The sequence below is a fragment of the Phasianus colchicus genome, chromosome 2 (genome assembly GCF_987193195.1).
Source record: "Phasianus colchicus chromosome 2, bPhaCol1.hap1.1, whole genome shotgun sequence".
In the NCBI taxonomy this organism is placed as follows: Eukaryota; Metazoa; Chordata; class Aves; order Galliformes; family Phasianidae; genus Phasianus; species Phasianus colchicus.
This window is the reverse complement of record NC_143437.1, coordinates 37,624,124-37,644,507: the sequence shown is the minus strand read 5'-3', so window position 1 is coordinate 37,644,507 and position 20,384 is coordinate 37,624,124. Positions and strand designations below refer to the sequence as shown.

General features: G+C 42.8%; 1 protein-coding gene across 2 annotated transcripts in view; it reads right to left on the bottom strand.

Annotated features, from left to right (window-relative positions):
• NID1 (nidogen 1) overlaps positions 1–17,106 on the bottom strand; it is a 52,869-nt gene extending 35,763 nt beyond the window's left edge. The window contains exon 1 of one of the 2 annotated variants that reach the window (XM_090135392.1): positions 17,081–17,106. Coding sequence is in view for 1 of the 2 variants with exons in the window: in XM_031592161.2 (XP_031448021.2) it covers positions 1,358–1,555 (198 nt within the window). In the remaining variant the exon portion in view is untranslated. Of the gene's footprint in view, positions 1–1,357; positions 1,594–17,080 lie in introns of those variants that run through there. The other variant, XM_031592161.2, reaches the window with a different exon arrangement.
• Positions 17,107–20,384: the final 3,278 nt, after the last annotated feature.

Genomic DNA, 20,384 nt, shown 5'->3' with positions numbered 1-20,384 from the left:
TGTTTTCAACCAAATGAAAATGAAAGTTGTAAAAGACAAGCATGAGCTTATCGTGCAGAATCATACAGAAACATGTATTTCATCCTGAAAACTCAAAAGCTGATGAAAAACATCTTTTATGTACTGTATATATGCATTTCATACCGTGCTTTAATTTATAAAGTTAGTAATATTCTATTCACTGTCTGCTGGAAACCCTTGAGAAAATTCTGCTTACTGAACATCATCACAGAGCTCAGTAAGCACTCACTGCCAGCATACAATAAAACTGTGCACTCTTGGGGTGCATTTAAGGCTGCTCAGTACCTTTCATGACATGCAGACTCCTTTCTTCACCCCCATACATTCTCTGCTGTGCTTCCACTGAGCAATACTTGTGATGGATTAAACACGAGATAAAAGCCTCCTGATATAACACAGACTGATCCTAAAACACCTCTGCTGATCAGATCTGCCCACACAGTCATGCTAAAAGGGCCCAAAAGCTGATTCTGGAATGGCCTCTGCACCCACATTGTTCCTGCCAAAATCCCTGGGCACACCACAGGCCAGTACCGAGATCACCAAGCTGAGGAAACCCAGTGGTGTTACCCAACGTGCTGCTCTTTGGGAACTCTGTCCCCTCTCTGGTGTTTATCTGGCATATCACTGCTATCATTTCAATGCCTGACACGCAGGTCACTCTGCTATCTTCCAAGAATATGTCTGTGCCTTGAAAAGAGCATTTCCACGTGAGCTGGCTAATCAATGACCCAGCCAAGAGCCTGACAGGCAAGGCCACGAACTCGGGGACAAACTGGAGGCTGGACACCCCTCACGTGTCCACCCTTCATCTTCACGGTCAGCCTCAGGTCACAGCACCCACTTCCCATACAGGCACAGCCAGAGCCCTTCAATCTTTTGGCACAGACTCGAGCACGTGGGAACTACACCCAACCTTGAACGACCGCGGCCACGTGGGAGTCTTACACTTTCCAAGCACGGGAACTAAAAGGTGCCAAGTTTCTCAAGCACCTCCATTAGGATCGGTCCCAACCATCAGATTCACGTTACTGCAGCCAATGCAGCCAACGCTTCCAACCCCGCCCTCGGGAGCGGACGCCTCCGCGAGCCCCGTGCGCACCACAGCGCTGCCGTGCGGGCACGCGGCGGGGTCTGCCTGCAGCCTGCGGACCTCCCTCCGCACTGGGGCTGCGAGCAGCTCGGGAACCTCGGCGTGCTCGGGGCACGGCGAGATGCCGGCCAGCCGGAGCGTGCCTGCGGACTGCGCTCGTCCTGGATGGGAACCGCACGCCGCTCGCAGCGAGCGCTCGGTACCCCGCAGCCAACAGCTCAGCCCCTCCCAGCCCGCACTCACGTAGAGGGAGCGAACGGCGGCGCCGTAGAAGCGCAGCGCCGTGCCCAGCTCCAGCGCCGCCGAGCGCGCGTCGTCGCCGGGCTCCAGCGCCGCATCCCCGCGATCGGCGCCGTGCGGCAGCAGCAGCTCTGCGGGCAGTGCGAACGGCAGCGCCAAAGCCAGCAGCGCGCAGGGCGGAAAGCGCGGTCCGACGCCCATCCTGACGGCTCCCGACACGGCGGCGCGGCCCCGCCGCTATAAGAGCGGGCAGGGGGCGGGCCAAGGGCGGTTCTGAGAGGGGGGAGCAGCCCCGGGACCCCCCGAGGCCCAGAGGGGCAGGGTCTGGAGGAGGTCGGTGAGCGCTGCGGCGGTCTGATGAAGTTCCAGAGCTTCGGCCCCGTCCCCAAGCTGGTGGGGTTGCTTTGGAACAGCTGACATAATGAAACGGAGCAAGTTAATAACTCGATGTGAAGCAAAAGTAGGAATCCCTGCACCGCTTTCTGGAATCACCTTGACACTATCTGCTCATTATCAGAAGGAAATAAAGAAACACACAGAAAAGTGTTTCGTAAATTAACCTCAACCATGCCAGAGTTTCATCCAATTGTAAAATAAAACTCACAAAGCAGTCATAGAATCATTGACATGGTTAGAAGAGACCAGTAAGATCACCGAATCCAATCATAAACCCATCCCCACTAATGGGTCCACTAACCACATCCCTCAGAGCCACATCTATACGTTTCCTGAACACCTCCAGAGATGGTGACTCCATCACCTCCCTGGGCAGCCCGCTCCAATCCCTCACCACACTTTCTGAGAAGAAATGTTCCCTAAGATCCAACCCAAATCTCCCCCTGGTGCAACTCCAGGCCATTACCTCTCATCCTGTTGCTTATTGCTTGGGATAGGATGCTGACCACTACCTCACTACAACCTCCTTTCAGGGAGTTGTAGGGAATCATAAAGCCTCCTTTCAGCATCCTCTAGAATGTAAATAAAGTCTCCATCCTGTAAGTGAAAATCCGCTGATGACAGGAGTTGTACAGAAAAGAAGTATGGGGCATTGAAATAAACTCCAAGCCTTCCTGTTTCACAGTCTGCTCCTGCTCCCAAGAAACACCCAGAATCAACAGAAAATGGATGAATTTCATACATTTTTCCAAAACTCTCAAGCAAAGACTTCTCTAGAAAACAGCAGCATGCTGTGACATTCCCACAGAATGTTTCTTCATCATCATTAGCAACAGTGTGTGGCTGTATTTCATGAAGGAGCTGCTGAGAGACATTGCCCAATGCTCTGGGATAATGAGAAGCCTCCTTTCTCTCCTCACCATCCAGTTCACATTGTACTTTCACCTGCAGCCTCTCTCCATGTATTCACAGCCTGTCCATTTGTAACTGATGGATTTGGGGGTACCTGGCTAAGGGCCGGGAGGTAAGGGCAAGCCGTGCTTGTGAAATGCAGCTCCATTGCAAAGAGAAAGCCTAAATCAAACCCTATAACACCTCCAGCACCTTCTATATATACACTCAAAACATGAAAACAATTTCCATTGTGCCTAAACCTCACTCTTCCCCAATACAAAAGTTAACTTGAGCCAGAGGAACATAAAAGCATAGAAAGGAAAATGTGAGGGTGAAGTCTTCCTGCCAGATGCATATGGTTCCTTAATGTAATGTCCAGAATTTGGAGGGTAAGGACCACTGGAAAAACCAAAACTTCTTGTAGCAAATCTGAAATGGATTTGAAGGCTGTGGAGTTAACTATATGGGCATTTAAAACAGAGTGAGAGCTATGATAAGGCAAATCCCTCATTTGTGAGTCAGTATATTGCAATTGTTTGGTCTATTTTTAGGTTAAGAGGAATGCAGTGTTTCTGTTGTGTAAGTTTACTGCGTATGCATCTCCCACGGTGATGAGTAATGAGAACTGTCAGCTCTCAAGACTAAAAACTATTTTGTTTAAGTTGTCCTTTTTAGCATCTTCAATAAAAGCCTGAAAAAAACCAAGAGGTAGAGAAGCAAGTTTACATCTCATCACTAATTGGGAAATATTAATTTCTAATGCCAACTAGAAGGGAGAATGCAAAATAATTCAGTGAGATTTAGACGGGCAGAAATAATTCAGAGGCAAACTGGAATAATACCATCTTATCACCAGAATATCCATCATGCAAAATCTTCCAAAACATAGCTCTTAAATACCAATGCCACCACATTTTCAGTGGATCACGAATTAGACCTAGCTGCAGTTTACATAGCAATGTAGCTCTCAGAGCAGCCAGTGAGCTCCTGCACAGTACGTGAGCAGCTTCTATTGAGTTACTCAGACAGAAGTGACCTTTTCTAAAAGGATATGACAACACCAGTTTTCCAGAGATTGCTTGGGAGATCAGAGATCTCGCAGAAGGTGCACTACTGGACACAGTTTGGAGTGGAAGATTAAAAAAGATTAGAGGATATGAGGGAGTGAAACAGAACTGTGTACTTGGCTGAACGATAACAGGAAAAAGATTTGATTTCTATCTCTTGAAGATATGAAGCATCTTTCATTTAAGTATCTGAAGGGTGCTGCAAAACAGGGGGAGGAACTGCATCAGTGAGTTATGGAGAGTACAGATAAGCAGGGATCAAAATAACTAAAAGAAAGCATGAAACCAAATAGCAGAAGACATTTCCTTACCATAGGGTCTATTTTCAGGAGAATCAGAGATCAAGCATAGTGGAAGTAGAATGACAGGAAGCTTTGAATAGACCATAGCCAGACAGATTCATTACAAAAACTAAAAATGAAAGTATACTGTCAAGAATAATTCTATATTTGATCCTGGAACAAGGCAGCCCAACAGATTTTTAATCAAGTTTCTATGTTGATGTGGCACTACAATAGCTCACAGCTATGCACACACATATACTTGAAAGTTTCCACTGCCTACATGTAAGGAGATGTGGAAAAGAAGATTGCAGATATGGTTTTACATGACCATCCCAACCTCCTCCCAGGATCTGCGAATAGAAAAGGGGTGCCAGAGGATCCTCTGTGCTAGCCTGACTGGAAGAAGGAATGCAGTGACCAGGGTCTTCATGGTGATCATCAGCTGTTCAAAGATGAGGAAGGATTCTGGTGCAGGGATCATCAAAAGGCAGAGAAACCATTAAGAATTAAACTGGAAGGAATTGACCATTTGTGATGTCAGGAAAGAATAGGACTGAGGTCTGCTGAGAAGGAACATTTTTAAGAGGCAAGGTCATGAGAATCAGGTCACAAACAAAGGCAAGGCTTGCCGGAAGATGACAAAGTGAGCATCATGAATTTAAATGACTGTCTTGGCACTTCATAGTTGCTGTTCACTGGAGTGGGAGATCATGAGATTCCATCTGCAAGCCTAAATGAGCCTAGATCATTGTGGGGGTGACAAGATTTAGGAGCAGTTTCTTAAAAAAAAAAAAAAAAGGAAGATATTTTCCAGCAAAACAGAAAGAGGCTAATTCTGAAGCTCTGTTAGAAGAGATGCACTCAATGAGCAATACTAAATGCAACTCTCTACATCAGTGCAGGGTAGAAAAGATCATCAAGTGCCTTCATTTTCTCTCACTGGGAGATCTTACAGGGCAACAAATCTTCCTTGGGAATGCATATCCTGTTCTGGAGAGCAGCAGGGCAACAGTGGGGATGTGTGACAGTTGGCCAGTGACCTGATCAGTACAGAAGAGAGACTGCTGAGATGTAGCAATGCATAGCAGTCACAGATGAGTAGCTGTGCACAGTGGGGGAAGAAGCTTGGGAGAAATATTGGCTCTCAAGCCCCTTCCTAAGCCATCTGCTTGGAGGGAACACATTTCCAGGGCTACCCCTTATGCAGTGAGGTTACACTCACACAGATGTATGAACACTTTTCTTCATCTTAGCCTATAATGTCGAAAAAATGAGATGGAAAATGAAATAGAAAAAATATTAATATAACAGAAATTGGCTAGATAAAAATAGCCCCTGTTCTCCTATCTGTCATGTAGCCACATGGAAAACATGACCATTTTTATTGCTTCCTTTTTGATATTTTATCAAAATATCCTTCTGGTATCCTAAAGCCTGTTGAGAGAGGAATGGAGCTTCTAATCCAGGAAAAACACAGCAATTTTTGTAGTAACAAAGTTAAAATAGGGAAGAAAGGTACCTAGTTAGCCTTTTACTTAAATTTTTGAGCACAACACTAAGTATTCCAAGTTTTACTATTCTGTCATTATCTAGAAGTTCAGTTTGTGCAAAAAAGACTCCAAACAGACACTAAGAAATGACCTCAAGTGTTAAAACACACAGGAGTCAGGAAGACAAAAGGTATAACCAGATTCTTATACATGCAACAAAATGATTACAATTTGAACATTGTTTTTAAACAATGGGAATGGGATGTGGAAAAGCAATTTGAATGGACAGGAAGGCAGATATGGAAAAGGTATCCTTCATCTCCTGACTACTCTGAAAGTAAAGGAATAATAACCTGGTTTTGTACAGATCATCCATGCTTCAGAGCAGAGACAGTGAACACAGGGAAAGTTCACTTCCTTGTAGTCTAGTGATGACATAGTACTTAATGCATTTCTTGTTAAACCATCACTTCAGATTGAACTTGCATCCAAACAAATTTAGCATTGCTAAATTTTATATTCTTGTATTTTCCTTAGGCATTTACTTTCACTGCAGTGAACATAAATTTCAGTTGAATATGGAACACAAAAAAAGGAATGGTGTGGAGTTCCTGCAGCAGAGCTTCTAGATAGCAAGCAAAAGGAAAAGAGAGACCAAGCACTGCTCTTTTGCTGGCAGAAACTGGAAATTCATTGACAAATGGTTAATACAGAAGGTCAGCCTTAGATTCTTTATGAACATTCAGAAGTGCTAGTAAAGTCAGACACTCAGGCACAGTTTCTCATAGCAGCCAAGCTACTATAAGAGTACATGATTTCTCAAGTGAGTCTAAATAGTCACGACAAGTTGAAAATGAAATATAATTCATTCTTCTCCACTATGACCTGGTGATACCTTTTAGAAGGAAGACAGCTTCTTTCTGAAACTTATTTAGCAGTGGAATCCATTGCCTAAGGCAGCAAAACGCAGCAGGGAGGACATATTACCTTGAGCAGTTGTGAATAAAACTGAAACCAATTTTCTCTAAGAGTAAATGGTGCCGTGGTACAGCAAAAGCCAACAGTTTGAATCACTTAAAAAAAAAAAACAAACAAACAAAAAACAACACAGCAAGAGTAGTTGAGAGAAGAAATACTTTGCCCTTAATAAGAATAGGTGCTAAATGTGCTAAGTATCAACACTGGATTGTAGTTCACCTTCACATGTAAAGTTAGGTGAGAAAGCCCAGCACAGATGGAGAAGTGTTCATCCATGCTTGGCCAGACTAGACTAGATACTGAATTTACAAGCAACTTCTTCATAAGTAGTATCAAGAACTGACTGTATATTTTTAACCTAAAATTCTAATTTGTGTGCATGAAGATACAACGTTTTAAATCAGTTGAATATAATGCCTATAGTTGGCTGCAACATACCATGCATTTTATCTATAATGCTGAAAAAAGACTTTTTTTTTCTTTTTATAAACTGTATAAAGCCTATAAATTTTCCTCTGGCCTGAAACAGTCCAGGCCCCTGAAAACAGGAGTAGTTCCATGAATTACAGCTATTTATTCTTCCTGACCTAAGGACTTACGCTGCTGTTCTCTTCGTTTGGAAACTGCAGACTAATGTAAACAGTGGCCCATTCCCTTCTTCCCAAACATAGTTTAGAGTTTTAGCCTAACACGTAGCACTCCAGCTTTGTCACAGAACAATAAAAAAAAAAAAGAGGATCTGCACTAAGCAACTCTGCACAAAAACAAGCACGCTGCCTGTGAGAAAAGAGGCAGCATTTGAAACTGCAAGGTTGATGTGATAACTTATTCATTGAAGTAGTGACAGGACAGGAGCAAGAGTAGGAACTCTTTTTCAGCAAACAGCTGGGGAGAGCAGTGTGTGCTTGCAGCCCATACTCCCAGTCAGAAGAAAGATGGGTGTGATTCCTGAGGCTATGTGACAAGGGTTGGTTGTGTCCAAACAGCGTGGACACAATGAGGCTTAGGCTAACCCCTAGGCTTTGCTGGCTGCATCCACACTAGGTAGGCCTTAGCCTGGGACCTCTGCTGGGTTACAGTAGCTCTAAGACAAACAACAAAATATTTTGGATTTTTTTTTCCCCCTCAGAACATGGTGTCAAAAATAAAGCAAACCATTATATATCAGTGGTCTAGTTAAAGCACAAAACTGTCATGTCTTCCCTGATTCTTAATGCCCTATGAGCTCTCTGAACCAATCATAACATCCTCTTCCTCTACCTTTCTCCCCAGCAGCCTTCAGCTCCATACCTCTATGTCTCTTCCAGCTTCCTTTCCAGTCTTTTTTCCAGAGAAAGCTTTTATAAACCTTTGGGGAACCCAGGGCTGACCCACTTCATAGCTCATTGACCAGTTCTCATTCCTTGAGTTTTTTCTCAGAGAAACTCATGCGCCTCTTCCTTTAATTGCAAAATCTTTTATGATTCTCTTAAACTTCCTGCCTGAAAAACATTTGAATGTTTTCCAGCACACAAATCTTTCAAACCCCACTCCTGCCAGTATGGGTTATTCTTATGAGTAAGGGCACTAAAATAAAGGGAACAATTTAGGAAAGTATTATTTTAAATAAGACAATCTAAATCTGGTTCTTAATTCTCTGTTTTCTCATTAAATACATTAATTTTTATAAGTGCATAAGATACATTTAATACCCTAGTCCCTTTAAACAATGATCTACTCCAGAGGTCCCACATATCTTTAAAGCTATTAAATGCTACATGAAATGGCCATATAAAGACACATATTCAGCATGCATACACAGCTTTAACAGTCTTAAAATATTTGGAAACATTATTAATAAAACCAACGATGTGGGGAAAAAGAAGTATGTTGTATGAGATATATTTTAATTTATAAAAAAAAAAAAGATTGGTTTTTGTGGATACTGGTACTTATGTTTTTATCCTCTGAGCAGAGATTCTAAGTCCTGAAAAAAGAGCCACAGCATTTGAACAAAAAAATACATTGTGCTCTTCCTGAGGGAAATCTACTGCCCTCTGCTTCTTCCACGTTAGTAAGTACAATTCAGTCATTGAAGTATGTGGCACTGGACTTTTCCTCATCCAAAAATGTCTGTTTGCTGCAGCTTATTCCCTGCAGCAGAGCTCAATTCAAAGCAGATTTTCATACAGCAATCACAGTTTTATAGTGAAAGCACTTATCACGATTACTGCGTCAAGTCTCAGAACCTCTCTCTTTGACCTAAGGAACAGTATTACTCCTCAAATAGAAACATGAAAGCGCCAAAGGAACACAGCTGGTCCACTCAGCAAGCCAGAAGACAGACAGGAAACTCAGCGGAGGTTTTCTGACACCAGAAGCAGCTTTCAGCAGCAGAGCAGATCGTGTTTCTTCCCAAGGCAAATGCCAGTTTCAACCAATAACTCTTTCTGCAGGGATCCAAAGCCCAGCAGCCTCAGGAGAGCTCACCAATTTCACATATTTAGGGGGCTACCGCATGGCAGACTGCATGAGCAAAAAAAAAAAAAAAAAAAAAAAAAAAAAAAATCACAAGTAAAATATAGAGACAGATTTTTTTTTTTTTAAGGTGAATATGTAATTGTGTTGCTAGCTGACAGCCTGACTGGAGGGGCATATCATAAATTACAATTCAGTAAGCAAAGAAAGACAGAACGTTTGTAGCAGTTCCCATTTCGTGAGGCGGAATTAAGAGGCTGGTCTTAAATATCTACAAGCTGTTTCTGATCACTACAAATTGTGCCATAACTTTGAACACAATAAATGTTTCAGAGCAAAGTAAAACAAACAGACTGACTTCACACAACAGCAGCAGCACATCTGCCCTCCAACAGCACAGTATTTCTCAAACACCCAGCTGTCCAAAGACAGCAGAGCACAAATGCAGAAGCATTAGAGAGGAGCTTCCACTTGGAACGATTCTCTCCCAGATAGCACCTTGACATCAGGAACATTTCACATGGTAAACTATGAGCAAACCCAACTTCATGTTCTTGTTTGCTGACACTCACTTTCATGCACCCACCAGCATGCCCTGCACATTTAACCTGAGTGTTCTCAAAAGCCTGGGAACACTCCTGCCTGAACGTTTGCAGCCTCAGGCCTTGTATTTATCTCTTATGTGTTACACTCACAGAAGAAAGAGTAGCGTACTTCTATGTATTATTTCACTGCCACTGACTTTTTTTTTTTTCTTCTATTTTCTAAGGTTTTTGAACATTTCCTACCGTGTAGCTTTCTCTCAGTTTCTGACTTCAGCAGAAGTCTCATCAAATCACCAAGACCTCTGCCATTTCCAAAGAGTTCATCTTTGCTAAAGGTGCTTTTCCCCCCGGTAGCAGGCAGCCCCAGATGTCACATGCACTGCCTCAGTAGGCTGTTACTGGGTTACTGTCCCAGCAGAGCCAGATGCAATGAGCAGTTGCTGGTGTGGTGGAGCTGGGAAGAGGAAGCCTGTCACTTTTGACACAAAGTATGTCTTTTTTCAATTGAGAACAAATGAACCAGGGTGGGGAAAGAGAAGATTTTGAAGAAGAGTCAAATGAGGATGGACTAGGATGGTGGGAAAGAGGACATTCATCATTTAAGTCAGAGGATCCAAAACCAAACCTTGACATTGCCAGAATTTGTGCATGCAAATTACTCTATTCACTCTAAAAGGGCTGATCACACAACAACAGCAAGCAGAAGAAGAAATGTGGGCTATCCAAGACTGCACAAATTCCCAGTGCTACTCAAAAAATCCCAGTGTTCGCTGACTCTGCTAGTCTTCCCCCTCCTCCCCTCCCCCCCCCCAAAAAACCAACAACCCACACAACCACTAACATATCTCTTCTCTGATTATCTCATTTATCTTTAACAAGGAGAGTGAATTATCAAAATGAGCATCTCTGGCTGCGAAGGGAGAAAAGCTGCCAGCCAGGTGCAAGGACAGGGGTTTGAAGAAAGAAAAGGACAGGCGCTCCTGACTCCTTAGGCACAAGAAAGGCACTGGTGCCATCCAAAGAGCAAAAACTGGGTCAAGTTAGAGCCAGCCAAAAAAGCAGAGCAGCACATAGGAGGCTTACGCCGCGTATTTAAGTTACTTCTTGCTGAGACTGACTTCTGCTTCATGCAGTTTCATGCAACTTTTTTTCCTTCTTCAGAATCCATTCAGTGAATGTTAAACAGCTCTGAGCACTGCAGGAACTCAAACTGCATTTCTCTCCAATCAAAGATATAATGAAGCAGACGCTGAGGGCTCCAGATGATTTTCCCATCAGAGGACCCACAGCTGTGAAGTCAACCGTTAGGACTCCAAGCAAATGCTCTTCAATATGCATGAGCGACAGTATGGGAAACTTAATACTGCATATCTTGAAACCTCTAAAAAGTGACTTTTCTAAGTTGGCATAGGATTGCTTGAGAACAGCCAAGCAGCTACAGCTAGCACAAAGGAAGCAAAAGCTCACCACAGAGGATGCATCCACGCAGCCAAGTTTATGCTATGAGAGGTAAACCCCCATTCCGCAGCTCTGCAGATACACTTCAGCACAGAAACAGCCCAGACAAATGCGAGCAGTTAGCATAACAGATCGAGTCCAGGGGCTGATGTTTCCAAGCCTTACACACAGAAAGTCACACAAACGATCGATTCCCACCAACTTTCTGCTGCCACAACCGGGACAGGGAAGCAGCAGCAGCACCCTCCGCTGGTCTCTGCCGTAAATGCAGCAAACGAGCCGATGGGAGCCGCTGCCTGACCAGTTCTGTTATATTTACAGAAAGAGAGCTTTTTACTCAGCGTACCGATCGAGCACCCCCTCTGTGCGTGGTCTGCAGCTGCCTCCAGTCGCGACAGACGTGGGTTTTCTCAAAAGCAATAGCAGCGATGTGAGCGGTCCAGCTCAGAACAAGCACATAGCTACAGAGTTATTAAGTAGTATCAACTCTGCTCCATACATGAAAAAACGTACATTCCCCCAAAAGCCAAATAGCACTTAGAGTAACAACTTTATTTGGGAGCTTGCAATAACTGAGTTAACTTTTCCTTATCATCATTATCTTTTTCCTTCCTCAGGATTTCAGACCATTTGATATGCATAAAATTCCAATAAAAATAAGACAACCTAAGCAACTGCTCTCCTTATTGTGCATGAGGAAGACATGCTTAAGAGTCAACATAAGTGTTCTTTAATTTGATCCAGAAGTAAACAGCAACTCTCTGTGCTTAGCCACATTCAGCACACACCATCTTATTTCTTCTTTGAAGATCAGCCTAAATTACTGAAAATTATTAAAAACTCATTTTGTGTAGCTATAGAAAGTCTTTAGTCACATGGACATACACAATAAAAAAGACAGGTGAAGATATGGGGGGGGGGGGAAAGAGTGAAAAAGCTACAGAAAGCTGTGAAGCTCTGTGATTTCTCAGGAGAGCTGTGTATTGGTAGAGAACAGCCCAAGGAGCCATACATGCCCAGGTTTGGAGAAAAAACAAGTAGCTAAAAATGTAGCTAACTAAAATACCTTAAATTTTAACTTGGTCAGTTACCCCCTCCCCCCCCATTGAGGATATTTTTAATGAATTTCTCTCAATCTGACTATGGGGTGATACACATTTCAGAATATTCCATACACGTTAATCAGACTCAAATTCAGCTGCTTGTTTTCATTCATTAAGGTATTTTGAAACTGTATGTTTTTACATTCATTAATCAAATGACTGTATTATATTTACTTGAGATTTACTTCATTTTTTAAATCTGATCCATCAAAATGTGAAAAATAAGAGACAGCAGTTCCAATGAAACATCCTCTGCATGGCAGAGTTCAGAGGAAACACAGCTACATACAGAAGCACATCTCTTAAAATGTTCTAATAGCAAAAATGATTGAGGTCCCTTTAGGACACATTGTCTGTTCCATAAGAGGATTGGAAATCTGCCATTATATTACTGGATTTTGCTCCAAAATAAACTAAAGCCAGCACAGCTGGAGGTGACAGAAGCACGTCCAGGGTAAATACCTACTCCCTGCCCTCCTTCCCAGCTGTTAAAGCATTCTGGCCCTGCTGCTTTCACAGCATGTAGCGCTGGACTGCTTCTACCTCTTTTCTCTGTAAAGCTCCTCAGCTCTCCTCATCCTCTGCATATTGAAATCCCCCAGATGATGCTCAGGCCAAAAATTACAAACATCCTGTAGTCACAAAGACCTCAAGTGCCCTTATACAAACCCTTATTTTACCAACCCACACTTCTCTTGTATCTTGTACCCTACAAACAACCACGTCACTTCCCAACAGCCTGGTTCCTCCCAGAACACCTGTGGTACTCCCCCCTCCCATTGCTGAATGAAAGGATCCTGTGGGCAATGAGTCACTGAAGGTAACACTGAAAAGCACTTGCAAAGAGATTCAAAGCAAGCTTGCACTGACAACCTTAATTCCTCCATCTCCTAAGTAAAATTATTATTACTACATAAAGATGCTTAATTAATATAACAAACTTACACAAATACAGGTTTATGAAAAGAAGCAAAAAAGACAAAAAAGTTTTGGTATGTTGGAATCTTCAAACAACTTATGAGAATCATACAGACAGCTCCCCAAAGCCTAGAGATCTTCATGGCACTTCCTCTCTTCAAGCAGAGATTTTCTTTAATGTAGTTCCTACAATAACATCTGAAGCTCTTCTTCTTCAAACTCCCCTTTCCTCTTTCTTTCAGTATTCCATTCTTGTTGGTTTTTTTCCACGCTTCTACAGTTCCCTGCTCTGATCCACCCACTGAACCAAGTTTTCCAGCTGGGCCATCTCAAGTCTAATGCATTCAAAGTTCTGTCACAGTATAAACAAACATAAATTGTCTGCACAATCACTGAACTCATGGAGCAATCCTCTTTTCTTTTACTGTGTTAGGAGCAGCATTAGCTCTACTTGGAAACACGATATATTCTTGGCAGTCTTCCCCCAAGAAAAGCAACACTTTGTTAAACCTGCTCCCATCAACTATTTGTCATATATTTTGATGATTTCAGGGCAGAGCTCAATTTCTGCCATCGAGTCAAAACTGATGAACAAATTAATTTCTTTAGAAGTGCACAGAGCAAAGAATGGGGCGGTCCTGGTGACTGCTTTGCAACAGAACCAGCTTGGAAGAGCTGCTGGTTGGGACAGGAAGCCGCCTGTCTGCATGCAGCTCGAAACAGAAGCCTGTAACTACTTCTGCATCTCTTCCAGGAGAGCTTTATGGAGAAAGCAGGCATCTCTAAAGGCAGTACAAAAAAAGCCAGATGTTGTTAGGATACACTGAGACAGAGGGAGGAAAAACAAAGCTGTGACCTATCTCACTCTGGTCAGTCCTTCTCAGGCGACGAGCAGAAGCAAGCCCACTGCTTCTCTGGGCCCAGGGCTCCTACACAACCCCAAACGTTGCACGTACCCGTGGATAACCCTAACAGCACCAACTGCCCTCAGGGCCGGGTTACGCTCCCCAGGTGCGCCCTCGTCAGTCGCAGCCCAGTCCTCCGTCGCTAGGGGGCGCTGTGGTGCCGCAGCGCTGGCGGCCCGCTGAGCTGGCGTCGACATTTTGGGGCGCTGCTGAACGGAGAGCTGTCCTGCATGAACGCCGTGGAAGAGTGAATGGCAGCAGGAGGGTAACAGCACAGGCACGTACCTATTGGCGTGCGATACTGCATTCAAAGGATACATGCACGTGAAGCGAGGAGGGGGCTGTCGGCTGAATCTTCTCTGTTAGGTGCTGAACACGCAGCAGCTGTGAAGCATTGTTTGCTCCCTAGTTTCAGTCCTGGAGTTGCACGTTGCTCAGCTCCTTACAGATGCCTTGTGTACAGATTCATTAGTAATGAAAGAAGCCTCATCCTGCAGGACCTCACTCCTGAGCAGTAGGTTTGATCAGAAGTTCAACAGTTCTCTATCTTCTGCTACAGCACATTGGAATTCCAGGCTCTGTCATCTGCTGCCAGCCAACCTGGTTACCCTTTTCTGCCCCCCCCCCTTTTTTATTTTTTTTTTTATATCCCAGAAGGGCCATTCTGGAGTGTGTAGGCCTCTCACCAACAAGAAGTGTCTTTATCACTACTCCAAGGCCAATTCTACTGCTGAGAAGTTTCTCCAGTGCCCATCCAGAGGGCTGCCTTGCCAAACAAGGCTCTGAAGGAGAGGAAACATGAGGCTGCTCCCTAGCATTGCACAGCCCTCTGAGCTCACCTGGCTGTTAGCACTCCTTAGAGCAGCTTTAGGATACCAAGGTTAAAAAAAAAAAAAAACCCTTTTAGGCAATAATCATAGAAGGAGCAAACGAGATTCAGGTCCTTTTCTTCCAGAGTTGACCTTCAGCTGTCTGAACTGGCAAATAATCAGGGCTGAAACAATTTCTAACATGTGGGACTTTATTAACTGGGAAACAGATGCTTCATATTGTCTAATTATTAAAAGCCAAGGGAAGAAGATAAATTAATTTCCTTTGTTGGTTGTAACTAAAATCATTCTTGCTCAAATAGACTTTTTTTTTTTAGAAGAGACTTTTATGAAGAGAAGATGTTCTCTGCCAAGATGTGTTGTAGGTGATAGAAAGTGTCAGACAGAAGAGTAAGCAATCCTTAGCACTGCTTTATTTCCCCCTTTTTTTCAGACCACATCTGTTCTCTCTTTTCCAGTCACCTCATACCCAGCTAACTGAAATATCTAAGGGAATTCCCACTGTAGAGAAGTACCTAGTTTCTATAGTTCCTCTTTTAGGTGTCTTTCCTATGGGGGGAGGAAGGGTTGCAAAGAATGGGTAAACCCTAAGGCAGAGGAAGTGCTGAAGGGTAGCAGAGGGGAGGATGTACATACTACTTCAGCTATTGAGGATTTAATGCCTCTGAGTTACAGAAGCATTCAGGGAACCAAAGGCTGGAAAGAACTATTTAAACAGTGAAAAGGAAGAAATCTTTTTCAGGGCTTTTTAGTCTTACCTCTGCAGATCGTTGAGCCTTCTCTTAATCTGCAAGGAATGTACAGCACGGACAGAAATTTCAGAGTTTAAGACTATGTACTAATATGGAATGAAGAATTCATCTATGAGATTGAGTCTGCTCTTATTGCATGTTGTGCAATGGGGAATTCTACAGAAGGGACTGAAATCAGTTTATAACCAGCTAATAGAGGCAAAAGTCCAACATAAAACAAAAGCTTGAAAGTTCCAATGCATGTTCATGGATCTGTCCCTTTCTAGTTTCTACTTGTTGAGTAACAAGTTTAATTCTCCTAAAAATTTGTTTCTCTGGTCTAGTACCAAATGAAGTTATCAAACCACATATTTCTTGTGTTAGAGCTACTTCAATTACTCTGATTAGTATGTGAGGGTGAGGTCCTGCACTTGGTACATAGGCATTATTTCATTAGAAGCCAGTGGAAGTGTTGGCTGCCTTAAGGATTATAGGTTAGGACCTCACATTTGTACGCCACTGTATGACCTAAATGAGATTAGAATAATAAATCCTGATTTATTATGAGGGCTTTATTTAGATATATTTTGAGTATGAGGGTCTGTGTCAGGATTAATTATGAGATCTAGTGTACTCCAGCTCTGAGAAAGCTTAACAACACAAGGACATTTTTTCCCTTGAGAGCACTAGTTCTCAGCCCTCTGCCTGGCTTTCGTCAGCACTGCTAGATGTTGAATGGCCCAGAGATGCTGGATCCCAAAGATGGTGACGTATAGTCTGTGACTTGGAGATAAGCCCACAATGAGCAAAGGATGGAAGTATCCCATTGGCAGCCTGAGTAATCATTCTCTGCAATGCAGTAGCATTCAAGAGGCATCCAATAAGGTTTTCAGAAGTCAAAAATAAATGAGAAATCACTGTTTCAGGATTTATGTACTGTGTTGAGCAGACATTATTTGAGGTACCTACCCTGTAGCTAAGACAGGTTCTCTCACCTTTTGCAAAGGGAAGTCCCTTTCAGCCTTGTGGCACCCAGCTATCATCAGGGGACCTGATACCTTGTCATGCAGCACACCAAATTGCAGTGGCTTTAGTATTTAACACAGAAGGTGTGTGCTTGCACAACAGTTTAATTTGTCCGGCTTAAAACCATACTACTACAGGCTTAAGAGGAATTTGCCCAAGTAGTAATTTAACCAGAAAGGGGGAGGAGGGGGGTGAGAGAGGAATTAAAATTAATGAACTTCAAGGGTATGGGACACAGACTGAAGAAAGAGGAGTTTTAAGTGCTGCGGTAAAGCCAGGTGCATTCAATCAACATGAATTACACAGTATCTTTACTTTTCTTTAAGTCCTAATACTCCTAATCTCCATCAGCTGGCTGACCAATCCATCTACAGCAGATTTCAATTCCACTTGTTCCAAGATTCTTTACTCAGTTCTCAAGATCTAAACCACAGGAACCAGGTACTAGAAGAAATACAATCTGAGAAATCAAGAAGCCTCAAAAGGATGAAAAGCCTCCCAGTGTAGCTGAGGACAAATTCTCTAGGTTACCACATGCTACAATTGGAAAGATCAACATGGTTGATATAGCAATACAGGAAGCGTAAACACAGAGCAACTAGTGAGAATGGAAGGTGTTACAAAGGAAAAGTAAAGGTGCTCACCTGTCACCAAAGATCAAGGCTAACAGAGAAAACTCCACAGAGGAGAAATCTCCAACCAGAGATCCTTCCTTAGTGGCAGTCAGCCCTTAAATGAGGTCTAAGAGAGGTGCAACCAGGCTCCACCCCTTCTGGTCACACAGCTGAATTGCCTTCACCTGTGCTACCAGAGCTGACCGGGTTCTTTCTACAGTGGTTCAGGCCATGTCTCAATGGTTCCACATACCACAGTATAGAATCAAATATGAAGATGGTTCAGGATCTAACAAAATGTTGAATTACTTTTTTTTCTTCACTTCCTAGAGGTGCTCATTTCTGCCAAACCCCTTCTAAAAGGCTTTTTAATACTACACACAACATGGTGGGAGTCCTTGGGTGCATGGTAGCACACAGTGATTCATTCAGTCTTGCCAGCAGGTTCATTAAGTCCAAGTGACATCAAAGACAAGAACCTTAGATCTCTGCACAAGATCAGAGCAACATTTCAACTTGCAGAATCCAGATGCTTTGTTATCTACTTTTGATCATTTCAAGTCAAATGGCAGCATGACAGCCTAGCTAAGCAACCTTTTGAACCCTCAAGCTCCACTCAGGTTTATTCCTGTGGACAGTGACCCTTAGAAAGAAAACAGTAGCGCAAACAGATCCTCTGGAATTGCCTAACATCCCTCAACTGCAGTGGCTGAACTTTTAAAGGGCTGGAAGGATGCGTGGGTAGGCCTATGAAGCAGTTTCTTGTAATGTTACAAAGCAGTTTCTCAATGAAGTTTGGGTCAACTGTCAGCAAAGACACAAGTCTGTGACACTGCTCTTTGCTGTCCCTTGACAACTCCTGACAGGGAGAGCAGCTGTCTTTATCCATTTACAACATGCTGCTCCTGGGTTGTGAGTGGGCAATCATCTCGACAGGGGCACCAAGGGAAACCAGCGCTTTGTTGACTGGAAACATCTTCCAGCTTCTCTGTACATTTTATAATATATTTCAGACATGTGTGTGATTCTGAAAATCCTGGTGTTTTGCTGATGGTGTGTTATGGAAGCCTCTACCTTCATTTAGCAAGTTAGAGTCTTATGGCACAAGCTGTTGTTATAAGTCACTGATAAAACGCTGTAGACGGCTCATCACCGCCATAGCAATGTTAGCCACAAGTATAGTCAGAATGTTTGTGCTGAGAGCACGGTGGTGTGTAACCTGCTGAATTTATTGTCACTGAACTCTGGCCCCAGATAGAGGGTGCATGTGCTGGGGTTGTAGATGGATGCTTATGGCAGGCCTATCAGCAGAACTGGGAAAGGCTAGGAAGAAGCTTTCCTTTTTTTCTAGAAGGAAGTATGTATCAATCTAGGGGAGATGTTTTTCTGGCCTGGGAGACAGAACCCTTCCAGTATGTAGCAAAATAACTTTTTTATTTTTTGTACTTACTCTGTCGTACCTGTTGTCTAAACTCCTGTCCAGTCTCTTTATCTTCCCCATCTTTGCCTAATGAGTTCAGATAGCTTTGCTAACAAGCTGGCTTCAGTAACAGCTTTGCTTCCTGTGATCTAGACTGATACTGAGTCAGTTTTTCTTTTCTTTTCTTTTCTTTTCTTTTCTTTTCTTTTCTTTTCTTTTCTTTTCTTTTCTTTTCTTTTCTTTTCTTTTCTTTTCTTTTCTTTTCTTTTCTTTTCTTTTCTTTTCTTTTCTTTTCTTTTCTTTTCTTTTCTTTTCTTTTCTTTTCTTTTCTTTTCTTTTTTTTTTTTTAAATCTGGGTAATATGCAGGATCTAGGAGCAGGTGCTAATTTAAAACAAAGCCCAAGTTTATTTATGTTGAGGTTGTAAAATTTTCTTTCCATGCAAGCTGTAACATATCTGTATATGTACGTGATTCTCAGTGTTTTGACACTTCATATCCTCACTCCTCTTTCCTGTCACTCACTGTGCGCTCTGTGCGTTCCTGTACTTTGTCCAGCCTACACAGCCACCTGGTGCTGTGAATCCCACTGCTTCCAGGGGCTGCTCATCCAGGATTCCCAGAGCTGACTCCTCCTGGTAAGGGTCTTCAAATCTTTCCTAGGCACCTTAGTAGAAATGACCTAGTTGACAGAAAGAGTGAGAAGCCCGCAGATCTCCTTCCTGTCAACAGGAGCTGACTTTGCTTGGTAAAGCAAAATCGAGCCACTTATGTTTCAGTACATAAGCATGGGTTTTGGGACATAGTCTTAAATGTTCAGTGCGGATGTTTTTAGGGGAGGATGAGCTTCAATGGAAGATTGTTTTAAGGCATTATTCAAAGGTATATACACCGTATTTATATTAATAAGGACAATCGTAATAATTTTCTTTTTCAACAAAAAAGTACTACTGAACTCCTTTTATGGCAAGGCATTAATAATTTGTGTAATTATCATAGTTATTGCCCTGTGCCAGTATCATGCTTTGTGTTGAACACTGTATTAATCCTTCCTGCATGAGGAACTCCTCGCTAAAGGAATCTGTTCTCACTGCTCACTAGAAAGGCCAGGTCCTCCCTGGAGATAGTTCTAGGTAAGAAATACTTCTCATAAGCAGCTTGCTATAAATGGTGGAACAGAACACAACAGTGCGCCTACCATACAGCTAACATCTCTCTCTCTCAAAAAAACCACCTTGTTATTCAGTGATATATGTGACCTAGAGATACATTAAGCGTTTCCATCGTGCTGCAAATATCTAAACCACCAAGTTTCAGTTCTCGCTTCTCAGCCCCATGAGTTAAAGCCAGCAGACTGCCATAGCACCTATTCATGTATAGATTTAATCCCAGGGGCACGTCTGCACACTTGCAAGAAGGAGTGTCTGGTCAGCTGTTGCCACAGTGATAGCACACACAAGCAGCAACCAAGAAGAGAACCTGTAGCTGCATGTATGCTTTGGTGAATTTGGATGTTTAGGGGGATTATTTCTTCCTGCATGCAATATATTTGGAAGCCTTGATGTGCCTTTTCTTCCATTCTAGTGAGAAGTCTTGTGTTAGAGGGAAAAAAAAAAACAGTAAATGTGTTAGGTTTGTTCTGCAAAATTTTGTTATAAATGCAAAGGTATCTGCAATGCAGAGCTGAAATGCTTATTACAGTGGTTTGAATCTCGTGAGTAGGTGAAGGTGCTTAAAATCGTTCCTGCGGAAGCGCAGCTAAATAAAGTACTTGTTAAATGTGGAACAGGACAAAAAATCATACAAAGATCCAACGTGGCTGCCACTGGGGAAATGTTAGGTACCTGCTTCTTACAGAAAATAGAACATGGCTTAAATAATTTAAAATCCGGAATGTTTTCCATAGGAACAAAAA